General features: G+C 45.4%; 1 protein-coding gene across 1 annotated transcript in view; it reads left to right on the forward strand.

Annotated features, from left to right (window-relative positions):
- The window catches only part of CYSTM1 (cysteine rich transmembrane module containing 1), a 41,147-nt gene that overhangs the window by 11,079 nt on the left and 5,770 nt on the right, over positions 1-24,298 (forward strand). The window contains exon 2 of the mRNA XM_033096210.1: positions 5,417-5,638. Within this exon, the coding sequence (XP_032952101.1) occupies positions 5,437-5,638 (202 nt within the window). The 5' untranslated portion in view covers positions 5,417-5,436. The remainder of the gene's footprint in view (positions 1-5,416; positions 5,639-24,298) is intronic.

Consider the following 24,298-nt stretch of genomic DNA (forward strand, 5'->3'; position numbering starts at 1 on the left):
TTTTCTGACTATATAAGTAGGTTCCCTTATTCAAATTTTCATAAATACAAAAGATTATAAATAAATAGCAATTGCCCATAGTTCCAGCACCCAGGGAAAACAGCCATAAATATTTTTTTTCCTATTAGCCAAATTGTGTCTGTCTGCTGTTACTGGACAACTTAAAGTGTGAAAATCTCAATGTACAACTCAATGAGTTTATAGTATTCAAGTAAACATGACTCAGCTCAAGATGTAGAACATCTGCATTATCCCATAAGGCTCCCCTTGTGCCTCTTCCCGTCAATATCCACAGACTCATTTTTGGCTTTCTGGAACCTGATGTTAATGGAATCTTACAGTGCGAAGCCTGTTGAGTCTGGTTTCTTTTGCTCATCTCATTGTCTGTAGGATGCATCCACATTGCTGCACGTAGTAATCGTTCTTTAATTGCCGGGCAATTTTCTATTATATAACTATAGCATAATCTATCTGTTCTTCTGTTGATGAAAAAGTGGATGGTTTCCAGTTTGGGGCTATTATAAGTGAAGCTGCTTTAAACATTGTCATATATGTCTTTGGTGGACTATGCACTCATTTCGCCTCAGTATATATCTAAAAGTTGAGTTGCTGGGTCATAAGGTAAATACTGCCAAAGTCATGAGCATATTATATACTTCTGAAAGCTTGATTGTTTTAGCCTGTATATTTAGGTCCATGACATAATGTGAATTAGTTTTTGTTTATAAGAATGAGGATCAAGGTTCATTCCTCCACCCTCACAACAATATTGTCAAATTAAAAAGAGTCTGGAGGCTTTGCTAGAAATAAATACTAAAGATTTATTTCAAAGATCAAGGTTTACAAGCTGGAAACACAACTAGGCAAAACACAGAGTGTTTGGAAGGAGAAAGAAAAGAGTTCTTTTAGTAAAAAATACATTCTTGAGAAGAATCAGTCCTGCCTTCTCAGCCTCTGGGTTGGTCCAAGATGGTAATCCTCTAGATGACTGTTGGTCTGGATAATGGAAGTCAAGGGTCTGGATATGTGAGCATTCTTTCCTTAGTCCCTCCTGGGATAATCAGGTTTGTTTGGAGATACGATGTATATCCAGCCATTGATGCAGGACTAGAAAGTTAAAAAGTTTAAGTTCCCAGGCTACTTAAAACAAGAATAGAATTATGTCATCATACCTCAATCTACTTCGTTTTAGTAATTCGGCAGCTTAACTATAGTGACTCCATTTTATTTCTTCACTTTATTCTTCAATATCCAGCACTACTATTTATTGGGAAGACTAATTTTTACTTTCTGAATTGCAGTGGTGCCTCTGTTAAATTAGGTGACTAATGTATAGGTCTGTTGTTGGACTCTTCATTCTATTACATTGTTCCATTTATCAGTATGTATTTTCAAGAAAATTGGAATCATGAATATGTAGCTTTAAAATTTCCTTACACTTAATATTATATAATGCTTCAGAAACAAATTAAAATGACTGCAAAAGAACTGTGTAGATGTACTATAATTTCTTTTCTCTTTTTGGATATTTTGGTAATTATTTTCTTTTTCCTATTTTGCTCTGTCTTTTATGATACAGGCTCTCAAATGTCTGATAATGTTTCTCTGTTCATTTATGTATGAGGTAATAAAAAGCTGATGAGAAGTTCTGTGTGCGTGGGCTTTACGTGGGGTGACTCGCTGAGTCATTTCTTGGAATTTCCTCAAGTATTACTATCAATAATTTTTTTCCATTGGGGCTGTTTAGTTTTCCCAGGGGAAAATTCTCCAGTGTGCTGCCTGTAGGTTCAATGCCAGGCTACCAGGTATCTTGTAATTTAAAAAATAATAACAACTTTGAAAATATTGTTCTTTCCTGCATCGGTAGTGGATGAGTTTCTGCTCTTCTCATTGTATGGTTGATTATGTGCTAATCCTGTGATTTTTGAGCATGTCTTGAATGGGATCGTCAGATAGCAGTGTTCATTCAGCATTATCTATTAATGGATCTTGGCTGCTGTTCAATTTGAGCTCTCTCTTTTGGAGCTCTGATTTGTCTTTAATGCTACAATTTCCACTCTTTCCATTTGATCCTCAGAGTAACACACTCCACTATAGCAGGACTTACATTTCACCAGACCAAATTTGTAAGGGAAAATCGTTCATGTTACAAAGTTCAGTATTATACCTTAAATATAAAGCTCATTTGTGTTTGGGTTATGTGAACACCAGACTATGTCAGTGTTAGGTAATCTTTTTTCACTTTGCGTTGCTTCTGTCCGAGCTTGGGATTAATTGATGCCCATTGTGTGAAGTCCTGCTTTTCCAAAGGCAGCCCTGGATCTTTGATGTCTGCACAGAGGCTGTTTCTGTGACTTTTGCTGCCCTCTTGCTGGGGTTTTTTCCTGTTTAGAGGAAACTGAGAATAGATCCAGATTTTTACTCCTGGAAGATAACTGTGTGTCGTAGGAACACAGAGACAGAATGTGTGTGTGTCGTGGGTAGGTGGGTGTGGCTCATGGTGACCGGAGCACCTGTATGGCTTATGTTCTTTATAAATGCCTCTGTGAGTGGCACACGGGGTTTTTACCCCCAGACATTAAGTGATTCCTCAGGCAGCGGGAGAAAAGTACACACCAAAAACAAGGGAGAAACATGATTGAGGGAGGACACAAACACTTGGGAGAGTCCCAGGAAGAGAACCGCACAAGATAATGAGGAATAGATGCAAATAGATGGATCAAGAAAAGTCATGAAACATTGAGGTCTGAAGTTGTAATGGTTCTATACACTTTGGTCTTTTTTCCTTCTCACTGCTCGTTGTTCTTAGAAGAACAATGTCTTCAGAGAAATATCGGTCCAGAGTTTGCTGTAGTGAAAATAATCATGACTGCAGTGTCTTCTTGGACTAATCAAGTTAAACTGCAGTTTTGGTGGCATTGGCTCAGTCTGGAGGACCCATCCTCTCCCCCAATACATACACTGAATTTCAGGAAGAGTAACTAGGGTGGCCGAGTTGTACTTTTGTGACTTAAAATAGAATGGCCATGGGGGGTTAATGAAACTGATTTCTGTGTAAACGAGGGCTCATTGGATTTTCCACAGCCTTCTGTGGAAGAGAGGAAATGTAGAAACACTCAGCACTCACGTATGCCCATATTCACGTGAAATTACAGTGTTCATTAGTCACCATGAGCCTTGGCTTCCCGGTCAGGAGAAAGGTCATTCCCAGGTCAGAGTGTGTGGCCATGTTGGCAGAGACCAAAGAAAGGAAGGAATTCTCGTTCTTGTCTGAGTCCTTGTCAGGCCCCTGGGAAAATAAGAGAGTCTCTAAAATGGGGGGCAGAATGCAGTTGTGGTCAAAATAGAGACGCCCCCCCCCCCCAAGCCATTCTGATTCCATATTAAAAAGTTTCAAGTTATAATCACCTTCCTCAAGTGACAATCTCCCCACTCCCTCACTCCTCCTCGCTTCAGCTCATAATCTGTGTACATCTTTTTCTAAAGCTCACTACCCTTACGTTTGTCTTTTTAACCAGTCCACCAGGAGAAGAGTTGGCGCCCTGTTCACCTCTGCGCCCCCCTCCCTAGCACAGTGCCACGCACAATCGGCGCTGCCTGGTGCACGTTCAGTTGAGTGTCACTCAGAAGGGAGCATTAGCTTACCTGTAATTTAGGTTAGGCCGCATTTCAGTCTGATTTGTGTGATTTATGAGTGTTATACAGTCACCTGGAACCCCATTTCTTCTTTCTGCTCTGCCTTTCTGAAGTGCCTACTTCCTCCCGAGACTGGCTCCATCAGGGCTGCAGATGGGCTGTCCGCGGTTGTGTAGGCGGTGTCCTTGCTAGACTTCGCGTGCCTGTGTTGAAGGGGAGGGAAGATTGGGAGTGTGTTAGCAGAGCCCCAAGCTGCAAGATCAGATCTCTTCAGAACCAATCCCAGTGGCCAAGGATGCCGTTTGCGATTGGCTTAGTCCTGGATTCCTTGAATCCATCTTGGTGAAAAAGAGAAGGGTGACCTGGATTGACTTGGGTTAGACTGGGCTCTCCTGGGGCCTGGTAAGGGGTGAGCCTCCCTTGAGCACATGAACTGCAGGAAGAGTGGATGGATCATTGCCTAGCTGGAAATCTGACTGCTGTTACAAAGGGGGATATGGTTTTTGTTCAGGCAGCCAGCGAAGTCCACCATTATTTTAATCTAGATTTTCTGGCGACATTACTTTATGGCTATTCTGTTCTTCCTATAAAATCACTTATTCATTTGTTGGTTGCCTGTTATGAAAAAGAATTAACTGAAATTTAGTAAATAGTAGCTATTTACTAAATTAAGTATTTACTGAGTATTTAGTAATATTGAAAAGAGTAAATTTTGGATATCAGACTCGTTCCTCTATTAACTTACTATTTAGTTGGGGATAGAAGACACTCAAATAGGCAAAAAGTTAAATAGCAATACAAGAGATGGGTAACAGTACAAGGCAGCAAGATAACGTGACACGTTGTTCATCCAGCTTGTGTACTTTGCATAGCCCAGTAATGCTTTTAATCTGGAAGTCATTGTGTCACAGGCACTGTGGGGGTTATAGAGCTGATGGACAGACGGTGCTGGCCCTCCAGATTTGAAGCCCAACCAAGAGAATGGTTAACAGGCGTGGGGGCTGGGAAGCAATGGCCTCCCTCACAGAAGCAAACCACCGAGAACAAGAACCTGTAAACACAAGTAGGGGTTCCTGGTGAGCCCCCCAGAATCCCGGCAGCCTGGGAGGAGAAGCTCAGGATCCTCTACAGACTTCTCTGCCCTCTATCCGGTGACAGCTGAGCATGCAGCTCAACCGCACAGAGCTGTAGGTCTAGGGGAGCAACCAGATCACCCCAGTGGCCTGGGCGGTGGCGGCCGTTACACTCTGGTCAGTCACTGCTTGCTGGCAATGCAGCTTGTTAGAAGACCCCCAGTGTGGCTCAGCCCTATTTATTGGAGGATTGTTCGTACTGGGTCAGCGACCACTGATCTGACTCATAATTAGTGCTGTTAGACTTTCTGCCTTCTTAGAGCCATCCATTCACACTTAAGGACATTGCAGAGAATTGAACAACAATAATATCCTGTTCTTCATTCAACACATTTATCGAGGGGCCTGTCTGGTGCCAGGCACTATGCTAAGCTCTAGGGTCATGGTGATGATCCAGAACTGGCTTGATCCCTGTTGTCACAGCCTGTAGTCTAGTGGCGGAAGGCAGACAAAGGCACATAATGAACAGATGCTAAGATATTTGCCAATTGTGGTGATAGCGAGAAGGAAACAAAATGGGCAGAGCTGAAGATTTGCAAGAGGTTTAAGACATCTTTAAAAGCATTTTGTAAATGATCTCATGGGTTGCAAATTTTTCCCTAATGATTTTCACTGATCAAATGCAAATAATTTTCATTGTCTCATAGGTACATTCTGCAGATCCCTGATGAACCAAGGAAATCCTCCACCATATCCGGGCCCTGGTCCAACGGCCCCATATGCACCTTATCCACAACCACCAATGGGGCCTGAGGCCTACCCTCCAGGACCTATGGGAGGACCCTACCCACCTCCCCAGGGGTACCCTTACCAAGGATACCCACAGTATGGCTGGCAAGGCGGACCGCAGGAGCCTCCTAAAACCACAGGTACTGTGACCGGGGTGCGTGTATGTGGGTCTGTGGGTGTGTGTGTGCGTAGTCCCACGTCACCAAAGGGAATATTTGCATATTTTCTTTGGCAGAAAACAAACTCTGGCCTTTGTGTGCCGTGGTTGACGATGCCAAAGCTTGGTGACGGTGTAGGGTGGCTTCTAACTCCTGAGAAGGACTTCTTTCTCCTACTTCCTTCATGTCTCTTTCCCCTCTGGGGCTGATGACTTCTGGCCAACATGTCCCCTGAGAGTATCTCCTAGAGCTCTTGGCAGGGGGAGGGGATTACCCGTTGGGTTCTCGCTCTGGCAGCCGGTGTTCTTTTTCAGGGTTAGCCTGTTGGCGTTATTTGGTCTCGGCTTGTTGACCCTCAAGTCATCCTCTTGCCCCTGCTCTGGGGGTTGGTTTGCTTTACTAATGTGTCCTCCGAAATCTGTTTAACCTGGGAGCCGAGTTTTTAGCAGGCTTATGAGTGCTTCTTGTGTGCTAGAACAGTGCTACTCAAAGTTTACTCTGCAGACTAGTGCCAGTCCGTGAGCGGCTGTCGGGCTATGCTGCAATACAAGTAAGGACAGAAAGTGAGAGTAAACATTTAAAAACGGGGAGAGCAATTTGCCATTGCTATGGCATTCAAGCATGTGATCTTGCATTTTACAAAAAGCATCAGTCTGTGATGAAGGATTAGGAAGGAAACATCTTGAGAAGCACTGTACTAGGTGTCTTGATGACTTGTAAAACCTTTGGTTTGCAGAATGGTGGCTCGCTTTCAGCTTTTTAAAATAGCCAATTGTTACTGAGTGTTTATTATGTGCCAAGGGGTCTCCTAAGAGCTTTATGTACATTAACATTTAATCCTTGCAACAATCCTATGAGGTTATTCCCATTTTACGGTGTGGAGTAATGATTTGCCCAAGGTCACCCCGCTAGAAGTGGCCGATCCCCGAATTGAATTCTGATAGTTTGGCTTAAGAATCTGTACCTATAACTTATTGCTGTCCTTTTGTCCCTTTCCTGTCTTTTCTGACACACATTCATCTGAATTTAGGGCTTTAGGCAGCTTCAGAGATTTTCCTATAGCTTAACCCCTTACTAATCAAAAGTAGTAACAGAATTGATGGCTCATTTTATTCCAGGATTTGAGGCTTCTTTAGAATGGGGGGATGCCATGAAAGAAACTAATGTTTAGGAGGAATTTTGCACTCAGTCTGGGAAAGATTATACTTTTGTAGTGTCAAATCAGAGGCTGTGTTAAGATTGGATAGATTTGAATACCTTTAAAAGATTGAGTTTATCTTAAAAGAAAACATTTACAATCCAAGATTCTGTTTTGCTGTACGTTTTTATAACACATGCTCGGAAGAGTGCAGGACGTATAAGCAGGATAATCAGAGTAGTCGGCGTCCTGGTCTGTGACATCAGAGGGCCAATTCCTGAAAATAAATCTCAGCTTCTGGGTTTTCTGCTTCAAAACAACATAACCCTGTGATGAATGAAAGAAGGCAGACTGAAAAGACCACATAATGTATGATTCCATTTATGTGAAATTCAAGAACAAGCCAAACTAATCGATAGTATTGGAGATCAGAATAGCGGTTACTCCTGGCTATGGAGTAGGGGGGCCAGGGTGGCGTTGGTTATTGATTGGGAGGGGCACAAGGAAACCTTCGGGGATATTAGGAATATTCTTTAAATTAATCTGGGTATAAATGTTTCTTCAGGCTGTACACTTACTATTTGTGCACTATATGTTATATGTCAATAAAAAGAAAAGTCAGCCCAGCGTTTGGGTTATCCAGTATATTCAGCCCAGTGCCTGCCTGGTGTTATGTTTTTCACCCATAGCCCTCATCGTCTTTGGTGTGTAGGCCATTTCCAGACCTACAGAGTTTCCCGGGCTTGGGGGACTTTATGCAGAAAATACAGATTTAGTCTTCTTTCTTTACCTTTGGTGTAATTTAAGCATTATGTCATCCTTTTGAGAAAAAAATTATATCCTAATTCTTCTTAGGATTAAAAGGCTCTGTTTATCATGATTTCATAAATGCAGTTGAAAGCTGTTTAATGTCCTTTCCTGCAGGATTTCTTTCTCTGTCATCATCTTATTTATTAACTGCCGAGACCCATTCTGCACTCAGACATGGCAGATGATACCAAATGGTCAAATTCATCTCTCACCTGGGGGCCAGGCTCTGTGAATGGGACTCTTTGATCCCCACACTAAGGGATACACCCTTTAGGGACCCATTTCATTCTTTGCTCTTTGTATTGCATCTGGGATTCACAATCAGAATCCTTCTTGGGGCCTAGATCCTGGGCATGTGTCTCTGAGCTCTGTGGAAATTGAAGGTTTTTTCCTCCAACTGGATGATTTTAGATTTATCTACTGACGCAAATACCATCTCTCAGCTGAAGTTCAAGTGTGTAGTTCTTTCTGTTAACAGTTACCTAGGTGGAAATTGCTTCTTTTTCAAAAAGCAAGGGTCTTCTTAGCTATTCTTAATCGGTGCCTGGTAATTAGTAAGGACTTACTTAATAAAGGTGTGTTGAATGGATGGGTAGGTGGCTAATCTAAGCAGAACCTTCTTTGGTAGTCTGTTTATGGCTCAAAGTTCATTTTTCAGGAATTGTTAAAAAAAAAAAAAAACCTTTGTGTTTCCTTAAGAAACTAGCTTTTTGGAAACTGGAAGCAGCAGGCTTCCCAGAGAGCAGTAAGTCAAGGGTCTCCTGGGGTGATTTTTTTTAATAATAAGAACTATAACAGCCTTGAGCATGGTGCCTGGAAATCTTCACAACAACCCGGTAACATTAGTCCCATGTTACAGAGATGGAATCGAAGCTCCAAGACGTTGTGTTTCAGTTAGCTATTGTCTAGGATATCACCCCACAACTCAGTGGCCTAAACCAACAAGGATTTATTATTTCTTATGATTCTGTGAGCTGGCATCCTGTGATCTGTCCTGGGGTCACTTATGTGACTTAATTCAGCTGTCAGCTTGGCTGGGGCTGGAATGTCCAAGATGGCCTCACTCACGTGACCAGGGCCTTCGTTTGCCTCCCTGAGGCCTCCCACTGCACAGTATCTCATCTCACCTGAGTTTCTTGACATGGCAGCCAGCCTCCAAGAGGGTGAATGAAAGTAGGAGCTGCCGGGCTTTTAATGGCTTGGCCCAGAACTGACACAGCGTTGCTTACCCAGCATTCTGTTGTCCAAAGCAAGTCACAAGGCTGGCCAGATTCAACAGGAGAGGCAACAGGTGACATCCCCCCTCCTTTTTTTTTTTTTTGGTAACAGCTTTATTGAGATATAAGTCACATACCATACAATTCACCCACTTAAAGTGTACAATCCAGTGGTTTTTAGTATCTTCAGAGTTGTGCAACCATCAGCACTGTAATTCCAGAACATTTTCATCACCACAGAAAGAAACCCAGTATGCTTTATAATCACTCCCCATTTCCTTAACCCTCCCCTGCCATTAATCTACTTTCTGTCTCCATAGATTTGCCTAATCTGGACATTCTTATAAGTAAAAATCATATATGTCATCTTTTATGACTGGCTTCTTTCACTTAGTATAATGTTTTCAAGGTTCATCCATGTTGTAGCATGTGTCAGTACTCCATTCCTTTGTATTACTAAATAATATTTAATTACACAGATATACCACATTTTACTTACCCATTCATTAGTTGATGGACATTTGGGTTTCTGCTTCTTGGCTATTATAGTAAATAATAAATTTAGAATAAAAAGTATGGAATAATCTGCTCCCCATAAATAATAGCTGTTATAAACAGTTCTGTAAAATAAACAACATCTTGCTAAGAGGAATGGCATGCGAATACAGGGTGAGAGGAATTGTGGGTGACCATCCCGGCAGACAGTCCACAACATTCCACTCTTCGCTCTCAACAATTCACATTTCTGCTCTGCGCAGAATATACCCACCTCCTTCCAAGACCACCGAGTCTCATCCAGTAACTCCAGTGGCTTGAAGTCCAGGATGTCATCATCGAAGGGGTCTGTATGTAGATAAGGCTCCAACCTGCCATGCTGCTCCCTTTACTCCCCACCCCTCATTCCCACTCTGCCCCGACCTATATATTCTGGAAATCAAACAGAATATCACCTCCCCCAAGAAGCTTTCCCATATGTACCCCACACCTCGAGTAGAATTTACTACTCCCATGCACTTCAGCTGCACCCTTACCGCCTTTTTTCAAAGCACGTCCTCTCTCCAAATTCAGTTAGTTTTCGTGTTCTGTCTAGTTTACCTCCTCATTATCTGAATTCAATCAACCTTGCTCTTGCCATCTTAGTTTTGGCTTTCGCCATTTGTGTTAGTCAAGACTCTTAAGGCTGCAAGTGACAATCTCAGCCTTAAATATTAACCAACAACAGAGGATCACCAGAGACCTGCTTAACGCCACCAAAATGACAGATGGTGACCACAACAGACATAAAAAGAGACTCTGAAGTTCCTTGCAGAGACCATGCAAGGAGCAAAAAACCTTGCTACAAAAAAGCAGAAAAACCTCTAACATTCTTTGATATACAGGAAGATAAATATTTTTGAAATAAGAGTAGTGACGCTGTATAAAAAGGAACTCAGGAAACAAAAGCATTTAGCCAAGAAGAATGTGAAACTGATCTCAGCCTAGGGATTAGGTCCAAAAGACCTATTTGGAGAGCCAGATCTTGCCAAACCAGAACTTAAGTATTTTTGCCACAAGTGGAAGTTTGACGTATGTTTTGGTTATTTATTGCTACATAGCAAACCGCCCCAAATCTTAGAAATTCTGTACTGTGGGCAGGTCCTGGCAGGAAAGCTTCCTTTTTGCTTCCCATGGCATATTTTGGGCTGGAACATAGAGGAGAACCAGTGTGCTGGGTTGAGTATGTATATTTTGTACCCTCAAATGAGATTTATGAACTTTCTCCTTGGCTTTATATTTCTAGCATGTCAAAAAGGACACTGTTGGATTGGCTTACACCTGCAATATAGAGGCTGTAGCCATTTGGCTTGGCAGACGCTTCAGAAGGGAGAGAGGGAGGGGAGCGTGATGACAGTGTGAGTGTCGGGAAGGGTGAGAAGACCCTCAGGCTGAGATGCTGTTCTCCTAGGTATTCTCCACTCCTGGGCTTCTCCACTCTTATTGGCTTTGACCCTCTTCCCTTGAAGGTTTATGTTCAACCACGTTCTGTCAACTGTTTCAGTTTTGGAGAAATCGTGTACTTCTGGTTCATTAAAACAAGAAATTGTTCTTTCAAATAAAGAAAAAAAAATCACGTGTCTGGCATCTCTCTTTCCCCTTCCCTCATGTGGCCGTGCAGTGTGGCTAGCGCGGGCATCCTCGCATCCTGACAGCCTCAGGAAGTTGGGCTGCTTCCAGGGTAGAGTGCAAAAGTGGAAGCTGCCAGGCCTTCCTTTAAAAAATAAGAAACAAAAAACTTTTTATTCAACTTGTAATTTTGAAACTATTTCAGACTTACAAAAGCATTGCAGAAATAGTACAAACGAGTCTGTCTACCTTTCACCCAGATTTCCCACCCCTTATATAATCACAGTACTAGTATTATGAGCTGCCAGGATTTTGGACAGAGAAGTCTCAGAACATTGCTTCCAGCACTCTTCTTACTGGTCAAAGCAGCCACAGGTCTGTGTATCTGGCATGGATTCAGGGGGAGGGGAACTAGACTTCACTCCTTGATGGGCGAGTGGCAAAGCCACCTGCCAGATGGCATTCGGGCTGGGAGATCTTTGAAAGCACTGCCACAAGTCCCCGTGGTGATAGGTGTACACTGTTCAGTGAAGCGTTCTAAAGAACAAAACTATTTCTAGGTTCCTGTGAAAATGCCATAGTAACAGAACTGTTTAAAGTTAAAAATTAAACACCACAATATCTCCAGTCTCAAGTCAGAAAATAGGCGTTCTGTCTTTTTAAGGAACGTTTCTGTGAATTGGTTAGAAAGTCATAAAAGAAGAGGTTTTTAATTCTGTCACCCAAATTCAAATGACTCCCACTCAGAGGCTTCAAATCATCAAATATGGAAGAGTCCTCACGTGATCACCCAGGCTAATCACCTTTCCAAGCTCAAGGCAGACATCGCTCGTCAATTGTGGCTCTTTCTGCTCCGCCTGGATGTGGCTTCAGCCGCCATGAATAAGCTTGAATTGTTAGGTCAGATGAAACCATTTACCATTCTCTGCTAGGCCAACATCCGCTGCTCCCTCTTTTTAGAAATATTCAAACTGAAGCCCTGAGAGGTTTAGTGAGTTTGGGCTGCACGTAAATCCTGATTCCAGATGCATTTCCTCGTGACGCCGTGCTGCTGTGATCCAGCACAGATGCTCAAACACCCACCAAAGGAAAATACCTTCTTTTCAGCCCATTCTCTCCCGTCTCCCACCCCTCAAAACAAACACAAAAATCTGGTAATTACAGCAGGGCACCAGTTTCCTAGTAAACAGAGGCAAAGTAGAGTGGATTTAAACCTTCTTATTAATACTAGGACCTGGCCGGTTACTTAACCTCCCTGGTCTTTGAGTGTGTTAGCCTCCCGCAGGTTTTCCTGTCCTTCATCTCTGGTTCCACAGCATCTAGAACAGTACTGACACATGGTCTATGCTCAGTAAATATGTGTTGGATGAATGGAAAATACACCATTTCAAAAGGTAGCTGTGAATTTATGTCGGGTGTCCGGTCCCCTTCCGCTTTGAGACCCTTCCCTTACCATCTAACTCTTCTGAGTCCAGATGGTGGGGTTTTATACATGTTCTTCTGGGTTAGGACTGTGATATCTGGCAACACAGTATTTTTAAGTGAAATAAGTTCTACTTCCACAGAATCCTTGGGATGCCCCCATGGAGTTCAGAAGCCCATTGGCCTTCACCTGGGTTGTAAGCCTTGTAGATCAGGAACTAAAAGTGACCCTATTACGGCTCTTTATAATTTGAAAAAGCAAAAGCAGAGTGCCCGTTCCAGGAGTGCTCTGCTGGGTCACTGGCCAATCAGCAAGAAGTTAGGAGCGGCCTCTCCTTCAGTCACAGTCAGAGAAGGGGGGATGGGAGGGAGGGGAAAGAATGGCCCGTTTCCCCTTTTGCACACTGCTTGGTGTCTGCCACTGCTCTCATCAGTCAGCGTGAGGATAAAAGAGGAAGGAATTTAACGGTCTGGCATCTCTGGTTAATTGGCTTGAGGTATGGAATTACAGTTTGACTTGTTTGGGCCTTTTATGCCTTTTTTTCATCAGAAACTCTGATCAGGCATTTTCATTGCCCTGGAAGGCCTTTCCAGCACAAAGTCCAGCTCAGTACCTTCTATCTTTGCCAGGTATCAGATGACAGAATGTCCCAGCAAGGATGCTGCATGGTGCCACCGAAAGCCGCATTGGCTTAGGAATCTAGATAGAGTTTCTCCAGTTCCCTGGGTTTCTGTTTCCTTATCTGTGAAATTAGGATTACAGACTCTGGTGAAGAATAAACAATGTAATGTGCCTTGCACAGTTTGTGGCACCTTGGTGGGCATTGAGGGAGTCAGTACCATTCCTCAGGCCACACAAACATTCTGAATTTTTGCTTGTGGGTGGATGGGGGTGGTGAAGACAGGGAGCTCTCAGGGGAAAGTTGGGGAAGCCAGTGGCTGAGGGTCGTTTCTGATCTGCCCTGAGAATTCCCACTGGCCTGAGGCAGCTGTGGGACAGCCCCAAGGCGTCTCATCTGCAGTCCGAGCCACATACCTGGTCTCCCTCCTCCTGCTCTGGCCCCTCATAGCTTCTGCTTCTGACAGCACTCAGTAAAAGCCAGAGTCCTTATAATGACTAGCGTGGCCCTCGATGGGCCTGTACTAGCGTCTCTAAGACTTTAGCCAGACCTGTCCGAATTGAGAAATGTGTGATTTCTGACCCGTCACGTACACTCTTTGCTGTGAGAAAAGAGAGACAGAACTAGTGGCCACAAGGAGGGAGGTCTCTAGAGAGGGAAGAGGAAGAAGATGAACAAGGAAGGAGTATGAGATGAACACAGTACGGTTCCTACACCTAGCACAGTAGCTGGTAGTAGGGCTTCCAGAAAGATCTGCTGAAAGCCTGTGCAGATGAAAGCACAAAACCTGGGGACAAATGGGAGAGGTAGCTGTGGTCTGATCCAGCCTGGACCTGGCCCTTCAGTTAGAACATGGGCTGCTTATGGGGTCCTCCTGGGATTTGTAGCTCATGACGGGCTCTGACGTCAGCTCCTTCTCTCCCCCCTTTTCCTACCCCAGAGAGGGCAGAGACCTTTATGGTCCATTGGGCTTCAAACTTGTTGATCCTTGCTTTGGAGGGGAAACTGCTCCTCCTTCCTTTTTGCGGTGTTCTGTCAGCTTCCATTTCGTTTGGAGGTTTGCCGCTGGCCTGGGTTTCTCTCTGACAGGCCAGAGGTTTTGATTTTCCTGAGGACACAGAGGTTTTGGTGGGAGCAGTTTCTCCCCTCAAACCTTGGGCATGCCAGAGTAGGAACTCTACGAGTTAAAGGTTTTGGCATTTCTTTTAACCCTTCTGAATAGTTTTCTGTTAGAATAAAGACCAACATTCCAAAAGGCCTTGAGGCCCTTCCTGGTCTGCCCTGCCACCAGATTCCGTATAGTTCCTCGGCCTCTCCAGACCTCTCTTCCCACATACCTTTTGCAAATGGTATTTCTTCTGTGTGGCTTGGAAATGTTTCACACCTCTCGTGGCACAGTACAAGTAACCCCTATTAATCCTTCCCATCTCACTCATGTGTCACTTCAGTGACATTGAGTGGTACTCTCCACCCCTAGTCCGGGTCAGCTTTCCCGTCCTTCAGCGTACTTACTATCTCGGTTTATAATTTTACAGTGTCGGCTCTCGTTATAGAATTAAGGTCTTCCTTACTATCTGAAAGCTCCTTGATAGAAGATACTTTGTCTAATTTGACCACTTGATTCCTGGTAACTACTTGTTGAGTGATTAAAGATGAACAGTTTCGAGATATGCAGGAGAGAGGACAGGGCAAGATTCTGGAATAAGCTTTTTCAAGTTGTTAAAACTCTGCCCTTGAATTTGCAGAAAAGACTGTTTGCACTATTCCTTCCCTCACGTTACACACTTTTTGTCTGGGGTCTGAGCAGAATATTTGTTGTGTAGCAGGGGTTGGAGCACAGTTACAATACTGGTGGTCACAGATATGCGAGTTATCAGAACCAAGAGACAGAGCTTTGGGTCATTCTTGCTTCCAGTGAGTGCTAGCCCTCACTCTTTCTCTGATCCCTAAACATAGTAATAACATAGATATTTTTAAAAATTCCACTCATAGTCCAGATACCCCATCATCTCAAATCGTCTTTATGTTCTTATTTCCTAGGCAATTCTTGCTTCCATGCACATGTCATCTGTACCTGGCTGCCATTGTCGTGTAGGTACCATTGTGTACTCTGCTCCCCCCCCACTTAGTTTGTTCTAAGAACTTTCCTATAGGGCAGGGTTTCTCGGCCTCGGCACTATTGCCATTTGGGCTGAATAATTCTTTTTCGTTGGGGAAAAGGGCTGTGCTGTGCATTGTAGGATGTTTAGCAGCATCTCTGTCCTGTACCCACCGATTGCCAGTAGTTTCTGCTCAGTTCTGATGCTCAAAAACGTCTCCAGATATTACCAGATGTCCCCTAGGGCTCCAAATCATCTTCCTTGGAGAACCACTGCTACTGTATAGAGTCTTCATAATGAAACATTTAAGCTGGCCATTGCTTTTGAGTCCAGTGGAGGAAAAGGCCTTCCTAATCAGCTTCATCAGCAGCTGAAAAATACATGACATTTTCTGGTGTCCTGCCTGGGAAGAAGGCTCCAGGAGCTTGGAACTATAAAGAACTTCCTCTTAACTCTGACTGGACAGGCTTTGTTTCTGAGCCTCCTTGCAGTCTGGGACTACAGAACCTGGGCGTTTGATACCAATTCGAGATTAAAACTAGTAGAACAAGAAGAGTTTGAGGCCTGTGGTCCACGTTTTTTATCATTTAATATTAACTATTAATAAGTAGTTAATAAATAATAGAGATAATACTTATCAAATGGTTACTATGTGTCAGGCACTTTTATATATTAACTCATTTAGTCCTTGGAGGTAGGTCTTTTCTTATCCCTGTCCTAGAGATGAAGAAACTGAAGCATAGAAAGGCTGACTTGTTCTTGGTCACACAGCTGGCAAGTGGCAGAGGTGAGACTCAGGACCCACCAATTCAGCCCCAAAGCCCACACTCCACAGCGACTGTCACTTACTGAGCTCCTAGTGAGGTGCCTGACGCTGGGCAGAGGGCTCTGTGAGCGTGGCTTCTGTTCTTGCAATAATCCTTCAGGGTAAGTGGTATTGTCCCAGATTTTACAGATGTGGAACCAGAGGCTTAGAGAAGCTATATGTCTTGCACATGGTCCCTCCGGTGTCTGACGCAGAGCCTGACGTGTTTCCATGTGTCATGTGGCCTCCCATGATGGGTAAAAATATTGTATAAAACTTCATTTTCCTTTTTCTCTGGAAACCACTACTCAGTTGTTCAACCATTGTTAAATGCCAATTAAATGCCTCTGTAATTTAGTGCCAGGCACTAAATAAATGTTACCATTTCTGATTAGGTCTGATTCAGGAGCTCTGTGTACATTATCTTATTTAACCAACACAGAACCTGGTGGTTTCCCATTTTAGAGATGAGGAGATTGAGATTCAAACAGATAAACATAACTTGCCTAAAGTCAAATAGTAACTCACTGGAGCCATGAATTGAACCCTGGTCTGATTTCAAATCGCATTAACTTTTATGCCCTTTTACATTCTATTAGGGGATACCCTTAAAATACTTGAAAATTAGCAATCACACACACTGTTGGTCCATACTTTATGTAAAACACTCTCTTTGCCTTTTCAAAAGGCCTGACCTGCCCAGCCCTCCTGAGTAATGGAGTATGAAAAGGCAAATGCTCTTTGTAAATCCTGTTTACTCAGCTGGCCCGTGGGCTGTGCCCAGTACCTGCTGACTGGGCTCAGGCTGGCTTGGCCAGATGGCTGGCCTGGGGGAACAGAAAGTGTCCCACGTCTTGCTCTGCTCCCAGACCAGTTTGCCTTATTGCTCTCCTCAGCCCCCTGCCACAGGTGCAGCCTGGGTTTTCTGCTCTAACACTTCTGTTACCCGGTCTTGAAACAACATATACATGCCCGTCACCTTTCGCATAAGCATTTTCAAGATAGGCTGATGTAAACAATGAGGAGGTTGGTTTGGTGAGCAAGAAGAAGAAGACTGCTTTGGGTAAAGTCATGTAGGGAAATTGGAAGGTGCGGGAGGGCTACAGGAGGTCAGTCTCTAGGAGTGGGGCCAAGGTCGTGGTGTTGGGCGCTCCCTGTGAGTGGGGTCACCTGGCAGGGATCTTTCCCTAGGACACACCCTGCCAACAGTAATGAGATGAGGCCTTAGCTGAGGCGGGGGAGGGGCGGGTGGCTGTGGGGCCCGGGCACAGGCTGTGTGGCACAGGGCCCACAGGCACCTGGCACCTGCTTCCCAGCGGTCAGTGTGGTTAGCCACAGGGGGAAAAGCTGCATTCTGCTTATACTGTGGCTGCCCGGCATTGAGATGCTAAAAAGCAGGCCGTGCATGACACATGAGATTTGAGCAGTATCTCAAATGCTGCCAGTGAAGATGGTGAGGATTGGTGTCTGTATCGCTGGACGAGGGCTGAGCCTGCAGACATAACGCGGGTGTGGTGACCACCTCCAGCACAACTGGGGGCCAGAAGTGTGGCCTCTCCAAACCCCAACTGGTGCGGCTCGGCCCTTCCCCAGGCTGCAGCTCCTGGCTACCCGGGTTCTCACAGAGAAAACACCTCGTTTTTAAAAGAACTTTTTAAATTACAGAAATATCTCTTCCTTAAAGAAAGTAAACAATTCCTATAATTTTGCTTTCCAGGGATAGTAGTCAACATTTTGGTATAAATCTTTTGGTCTCTGTTTAGTTTTTTATGATGTGGCCCTGTTTGAAATTCCACTAGTATGTTAATCTCGGTCCAGGGGATATATTTACAGCTAATATGGTACATAAAAGTGTTGTTGGGTGTGTTTTGTTTTCTTCTTCATTTTAAATTCATCAAGTCTGCACGTGGGCCCCGCAGAATGTGCACGTCCTTTTTAGGAGCGGTGATCCGTTTTCATTGAGGTCTGCGCTGAGATGTCCGCCTCCACTGCTGACTTCATGCTGGGTTCTCCCGCCCCTCCCCCCGCCCCCTCCCCCAAATACATTATTCGTGTTTTTAAAAATCTCAGTGAGGTGTAAAGCTCTTCACTATAGATTGCTTTTTCCTTTTAACCCTTTCTCTAGTTTATAGAATAACAGCAGCTGTAATAGCTATAATTTATTTATCATTTGTGCCTGGCACTGAGCTAGCTGCTTTTAACGGAGTTAATCCTATAATCTTCATACCGATCCCAAGAGGTCGATGCTGTTATTGTTTCCATTTTTCAGATGACGAAACCAAGCCCCAGAGAGGTTAAAAGAATTGCATTTTACTTAAATGGACTATGCCAGGTGTGTCAGGCAAAGCCTCAGAACCCAGCAAACCTGTGAGTGCAGGAGGGGCCGTGGAGGACACAGGAAGGAAGAGGACCGGCTCCTGCCCGCTGAGCGGAGCTGACAGGCTGGCGGGGGCTGAGCCACCCCCAGCCGTGGGGACAGACCAGTGAATGGGTCGTGGCAGTATTTGTGGCCTGCCCTGGTCTTCTACTGTTCCACACTGGCCTTGGCTCCTTAAGGGAGTGGCTCCCTCCTCCAGGGAGTATTGACTTTCCTATCCACTAATGGAAAGCCTTATCAGCTCGCAGCCGGGAAGCTTGCTGCTGTGTGCTGTCAGGGCTGCAACGCTTTTGATTTTGAGAGGCAGTACTGCTCCTTTCCTTTTCCCACTGCTGGGCTCAGGGGCTTTTTCCTCATTTGATCAACGGTGTCTTGCAGGGGGTGGCCAGTTATATCAGTTGGTTAGAGCGTGGTGGTAATAACACCAAGGTTCCTGGTTTGATCCCCTCATGGGCCACTGTGAGCTGCACCCTCCTTAAAAAAAAAAAAAAAAAAAAGATGTCTCCCATGTCCAGGCTGGGTTCCTGATTGGGAAAGGTGGCACACTCCTGGGGATGCCCTTACCCTACTCCCCCCCACACACACACAACACGCACACAACGCACACGCACGTGCACACAAGCACATTCTTCCAGGGGTTGTACATGGGGCGTGTGTGGTGATGTGGAGAGCTTTCTCCTTGGGGTCCCAGGCATCAGATCCTTTCCCCAGGGACACACCTGCTTAACGACCTTAAATTGGGGATAGCCTAGGAAAGATCCTAATGTATTTTCCTTAGGGGAAAAAATCTCCATGAGACTTTTTTTGTTTGTTTTTAGTAGTCTTGGTTCCCTCTGAGCTTTTCCATTGACCCTTGAAATGAGTCCATTGGGTAGTCTGGGAGACTTTGTCAGCCTGGGGGATTTTAAAGAGAGTAGGCAAGATTATATTTGAGTTGTCCTCGATAGAGAAAAATAGATTTTTGCTTTTGGGGGCATGTGTATCATGGGTAGTTTAGGAAGAATCAGTATGCTTCTCCCGTCCTCCCTCCCGCCGCCCCTTGGGCAGCCGAGGGTAAGCATGAGCTCCTGAGGGCTGTGGGCACGGTGCTCTGGGCCGGCAGATCTGAAGGAAAGGCTCCCAGGAGGCCCCTCTGGAGAAGGGCCCCTCTTCCTGGCCCAGCTTGGCTCGGGACTCTGAGCTCCCTTTGTTCACTTGCCGCCTCCTAAGACCTTCTTCTAGTCAGGTAGAGCCCTTCTGAGATAAAGTGGTGGCCCTGATACCAGGGACTGCCCGCAGCCATTTCAGGAAGACTCACAATGAGCCCAGATCTCTTGAAGCGTTTCAGCTGACAAGTAAGAGTGCCGCCCTCCTTGAGAACTCCCTTAATTAAGGCTCACAGGGGCTTCATATGTTTTCTTAGTAATGTTTTGCTGTTACTTCAGAGAATAGCCAGCTAAGCCCATATCTGCAACCTGCTTACCAAAGAGGCTGAAAACAGCTTTTCCAGCCGAGGTAAAAGGTGCAAGACAGATTGTTCATTCATTCACTCACTCTTTCATTCACTCATTGGTTCGTTCATTCATTCCCTGTCTCCTGTATGCCAGGCCTGCTGAGTGCTCTGACTAGGGGCACGGAAGAGCGGTAAGTGACATTGGAGTCTTCAGGTAGAATCAGGAGCTAGGATTCACCAGGGTTCATCTTGAAGGTCAAAAGGAATTCCTGAACAGGACCATTCCCCTGTTCAGGCATGGGAGAAGGGTGGTGAGGGCGGCGGGTTCACCAGCGCCAACCTGCTGATGGGGGTGCAGGTAATTAGGACGGCTGTGTGGTTGTGAACGTCATTAGGAGGCAGTGCTCTGCCTTCCTGGGTTATCTGTCACCCGGCAGTCTGGCATCCACATGAAGTTAGTGCTTAGGGGAGATAGACACTTCTTTTACCCCATTTCTATGTCTCTTGTTTGATCTTCAAAAAGAGCTCAGTCGATTGTGCAGAATGAAAAACTATCTTTAGACTCTGCTACCAGCTTTACATAGCGCCCATGTTTCCAGGTGTCTCAGCTGTTAGGGAGCCTGGCCTTCTGTCCTGTAGGTCTCTGTCTTGGGGGTAATAACCGCAACTAACACCTGTGAGTACCTGCTGTGTACTAGCCACTGGCCTGTGGGGATTGACTCATTAAATCCTGAAGAACCCAATGAGGCAGTAGGTGCTGTTATCCCCGTTTGACAGGTGAGGAAACTGAAGCTGGGAGAGGCTGTCTCACCCTCAGGGTGGCATTGAGAGTGGACACCAGGGGACCCAACATTAGAGCCACCTCTCCTCATCTTTGCAGTGTCCTTGGCGAGCTACTAGGCCCAAGTGATTGGGGTCTGCTTATGCTGCCATCTGGGGATGGTCACTCCTGCTGATGACAGCAGGGCAGCAAGAGTGTTCTAGCTTGAGTGTGCTGGCTTCCAGTTTGTTCTCCGGACCAGTGGTGCTATAAATAAACGCTCCACCTTGGGCAGCTGATCTCTGCTCAGTGGATGGGGAGCCATCAACTGCCTTCTGTCATTCCTGACACACTCGAGGCTCCTTGCATTCCCACTCCACCTGCACAGCTAACCCCACTTAGGGTTTTCATCACAAGCATTAGCCTGGCAATTCCTGTCTCGGTGGAAAGGTAGTCAGTCATGATGTGGAGACTTTTCTTTATCCGGCTTCAGTGACAAGCTGGCTAGAACTGGTAGAGTTGACTGTGGAAGGCAGTTGTTTCCCTAAACTCCGGCCCTGTCTCCCAGACTAGCAGACTTCTAGTCACGGTCCTGCAGGACGGCCACCCCATCTCCCTTTCTCTACTGGGGAAGTCTCTGGACTCACATTTGCGAAATGGCATATCTCCATGGGTGAGGGGGTAGCTTTCAAGACGGCTTGTCGTTGACTTTTGGGTGGATATCGGCTTGTCGCAGTGTTACCAACAGCAGGAATTGTGGATAACTTGGCAGAGCCAAGCTCCCCCCAGCCTCCACCTTGCCCCAGTTCTTTCCAAACCTACAAGGATGACGTTTGTTGCTCAGAAATGGTGGGCAGTGTGCTGTGGGGAGGAGAGCGCAGGGGTGGGAGACAGTCCTTTCGAGTGAGATCTGCCTTGAATCACTTCCTCACCATGTTCATTGAGAGAGGTCACCCTGTCCTGTCCCTGGCCTCAGAACTCACCATGTACCAGGCCTTCAAACTGAGGTGCATTCAGGTGAAAACACAACTATTTTTACTGTCGCAAAATTAAGCCTGACGGTGGAGGAAGAAAACAACCTGGAGTGTTTTGCATAAATATATCTGCTAGAACTGTTAATCAGTAACGCAGGAATCTGGTGCGTGTTGAAGCCAGTTGTGGTGTGTATACCTAAGATAACAACACACTTTGTGTTCAGTAAAAACGATATGGCAGTATTTGCCTTGTTAAAAAACACAGTGAGTACTGTTTGAACGAGACTCCTGAAGCTGGCACTCAGTGTGAGTCAGACTAACATTGCCGATAACAGAGCAGCTTGTGCCCGTCTGTGCCTGGGCACTAATGGGTGGAACCCAACAGCTACCTCCTTGGTGATCTCTGCCCATTTGGGCAAGTTCCAAAGAGCCAGCTCCCTCAAAGTAACGTCTCCATTTTTTTTTCGCCCTGTAACCCAATGCCTGAAAACCAGGAAAATAATGGTTTCCCTGATTTCTATCTAGCTTCCAAAATCATGGCAGTCTCTGTCTTATATTCAGGGGCCACCAACATGGGGAGTTTGTGGTTTCTGAGTCTATTTCTGTTTTGCTCTGGCCTTTTTTCGCCTTGCTTTGTTTCTGTGATTCCATCTGTGTTCTAAGCATCTTTCCTGATGCTCAGCAGGGTATGTAATAACAAATCGTGCATTAGTCACCGTCACGACCATCTCCTCCTTGGGACCAGGGGAGTCAGCCATGACGACTTTATCAGTCAGGGGAAACCAGGACTTTCTGAGCTGCTGTGGCAGCCAGGGCCAGTCTCAAGTGATACCCATTCTGGGTGAGTCACTCACTAGCCTTCATTTCTTTAAATTTTCCTGTATTAGCATAAAGGAAGACAAAGGAGGACATGGCAGTAATAAGGTTGACATTCTCTCTCCTTAGTTCATTGTAAGGATTTGTCCTGATTTTCAGTCCAGTTGCGTTTATTATTGGCCCCACCTGGTGTGGCATGTCACCGTGCGCGTCCTCAGATAGGTCCTTGGCTCTTCTTTGCAAGTGGGTCTGTGAGCTGCCTGAGTCAGGGACAGTGTCTTGTATCCCTGCCTGGACTCCCCTGCAGGGTTTTCCGTGTCAGGAAAACAAGAAGTAAGCACGTGAGGTGGGAGGGAGGCTGAGCAAAGTTCGACAACAGGAGCGTCTTTCTCCCTCGGCACACCCTCTGCTTGTGAGACACAGTTGGAATAGTCTGGAAGAGTCTTCGGGCAGGAGGTCAGGTGGGCACACGGGCAAGCAGAGCACACTTTTTGGATGACCACGACATGCCTATAGCTGGGTGGGTCCCAGGCTGGCCCCAGGGGACCAGCAGGACAGAGCCATGCCACCAAACCAAAGTGATCCGAAACGGTTGTGGCACAGAACGTCCGTGAGCCACCTGCATACAGAGTTTTGCCTGCTGTGGGGCTCAGCTCTGGTGTCTCTCGTCCCTAAGGTGCTGAGGTACCTGGAATAAGTGGAGGATTAAAGAAGGCAGGATTTTTGTGTGTGTAGTGAAATAGTCATAACATAAAACATCATTTTAACCATTTTTAAGTATACAGTTCGGTGGTGTTAAATACATTCACATTGTTATGCAGCCATGACTACCGTCCTGTCTCCAGAGCTCTTTCAATCTTCCCAAATTAAAACTCCATACCCACTAAACAATAACTGCCCTCCCCAACCCGTGGGAACCACTGTTCTACTTTTCGTCTATGAACTTGACGGCTTTAGGTACCTCATATGAGTAAAACTGTTACTGAACTCAAGGGACTCACTGCTTGGGGTGTTCTATTCAAGAATGAGACATGCTTGTTGTTAGGTAGTTTTATTTGCAGCAAGTGAAGGAGATAGGGGTTTCATATCCAAAGCTCTGTCTCCCAGAAGGGAGGTTTCGCCATTGCTCATGTATGCTACTTGGTTAATTATACGTTGATTTCTTCTTTGCCATTGGCTACACTTGTGCAGTTGAGTTCCTGTCACCCTCATCCTGCCTACAGTTGCATCGGCGAAATACTGAGCTACATTTTAACATTTAATAAGAACCCAGCGCCTTGCCCTATCTAACAGAATCATACAGTATTTGTCCTTATGTGCCTGGCTTATCTCACTTAGCATAGTGTCTTCAAGGCTCACCCGGGTTGTAGCACGCGTCAGCACTTACTTCCTACTTAAGGTTGAATAGTATTTCTTCGTGTATATAGACCATGTTTTGTTGACCCATTCATCCATCGATGGACTCTGGGTGTCCACCTCGGCTATTGTGAATGTGCTGCTGTGAACATGGGTATACAAATACCTGTTCAAGTCTCTGCTTACAGTCCTTGTGGGTAAGAGTCTTACAGCGCAGGAGCGAGGTGTCTTTGAAGGTCAGTTTCTGATGAATCGTCCTTCTCCACCGAGGGCTAGACTTACAGACCAAAAGTCAGCTTCACTCACCATCTAATTTTAGACTCCAGGCTAACCACAGCTGGTCACTCGTAACCTCATACTTCATTTTGATATTTGATAGGCTTCCACAACATGTTCCAATTCCAGTTTTACACATTACCTGCCATTGACTACACTTACTGTGGGGGCACTGTTGTCACTCGGTGGTGGGCATGGCATTAGGCGGTGCACCTTGTGACAGCTGGCTTACTCTAGAGGTGCAGGCTCTTGCTGAGTCTGCCCCTCCTGACCCAGCAGGGCTGATCTTTTGGCCTTGTCCCCAGACCTGGCTCCATTTTGGGGCCCGAAACCCTGAGCCCACTGACAACTGAGGCTGTTGAGGCTACTTGTCTTGCACGCAGGGCAGCTTTGTACGGGCCCGGTGTTATCCTCTGAGTCTGCTGGTTCTTGTAACC

Source organism: Rhinolophus ferrumequinum, chromosome 24 (genome assembly GCF_004115265.2).
Source record: "Rhinolophus ferrumequinum isolate MPI-CBG mRhiFer1 chromosome 24, mRhiFer1_v1.p, whole genome shotgun sequence".
Classification (NCBI taxonomy): Eukaryota; Metazoa; Chordata; class Mammalia; order Chiroptera; family Rhinolophidae; genus Rhinolophus; species Rhinolophus ferrumequinum.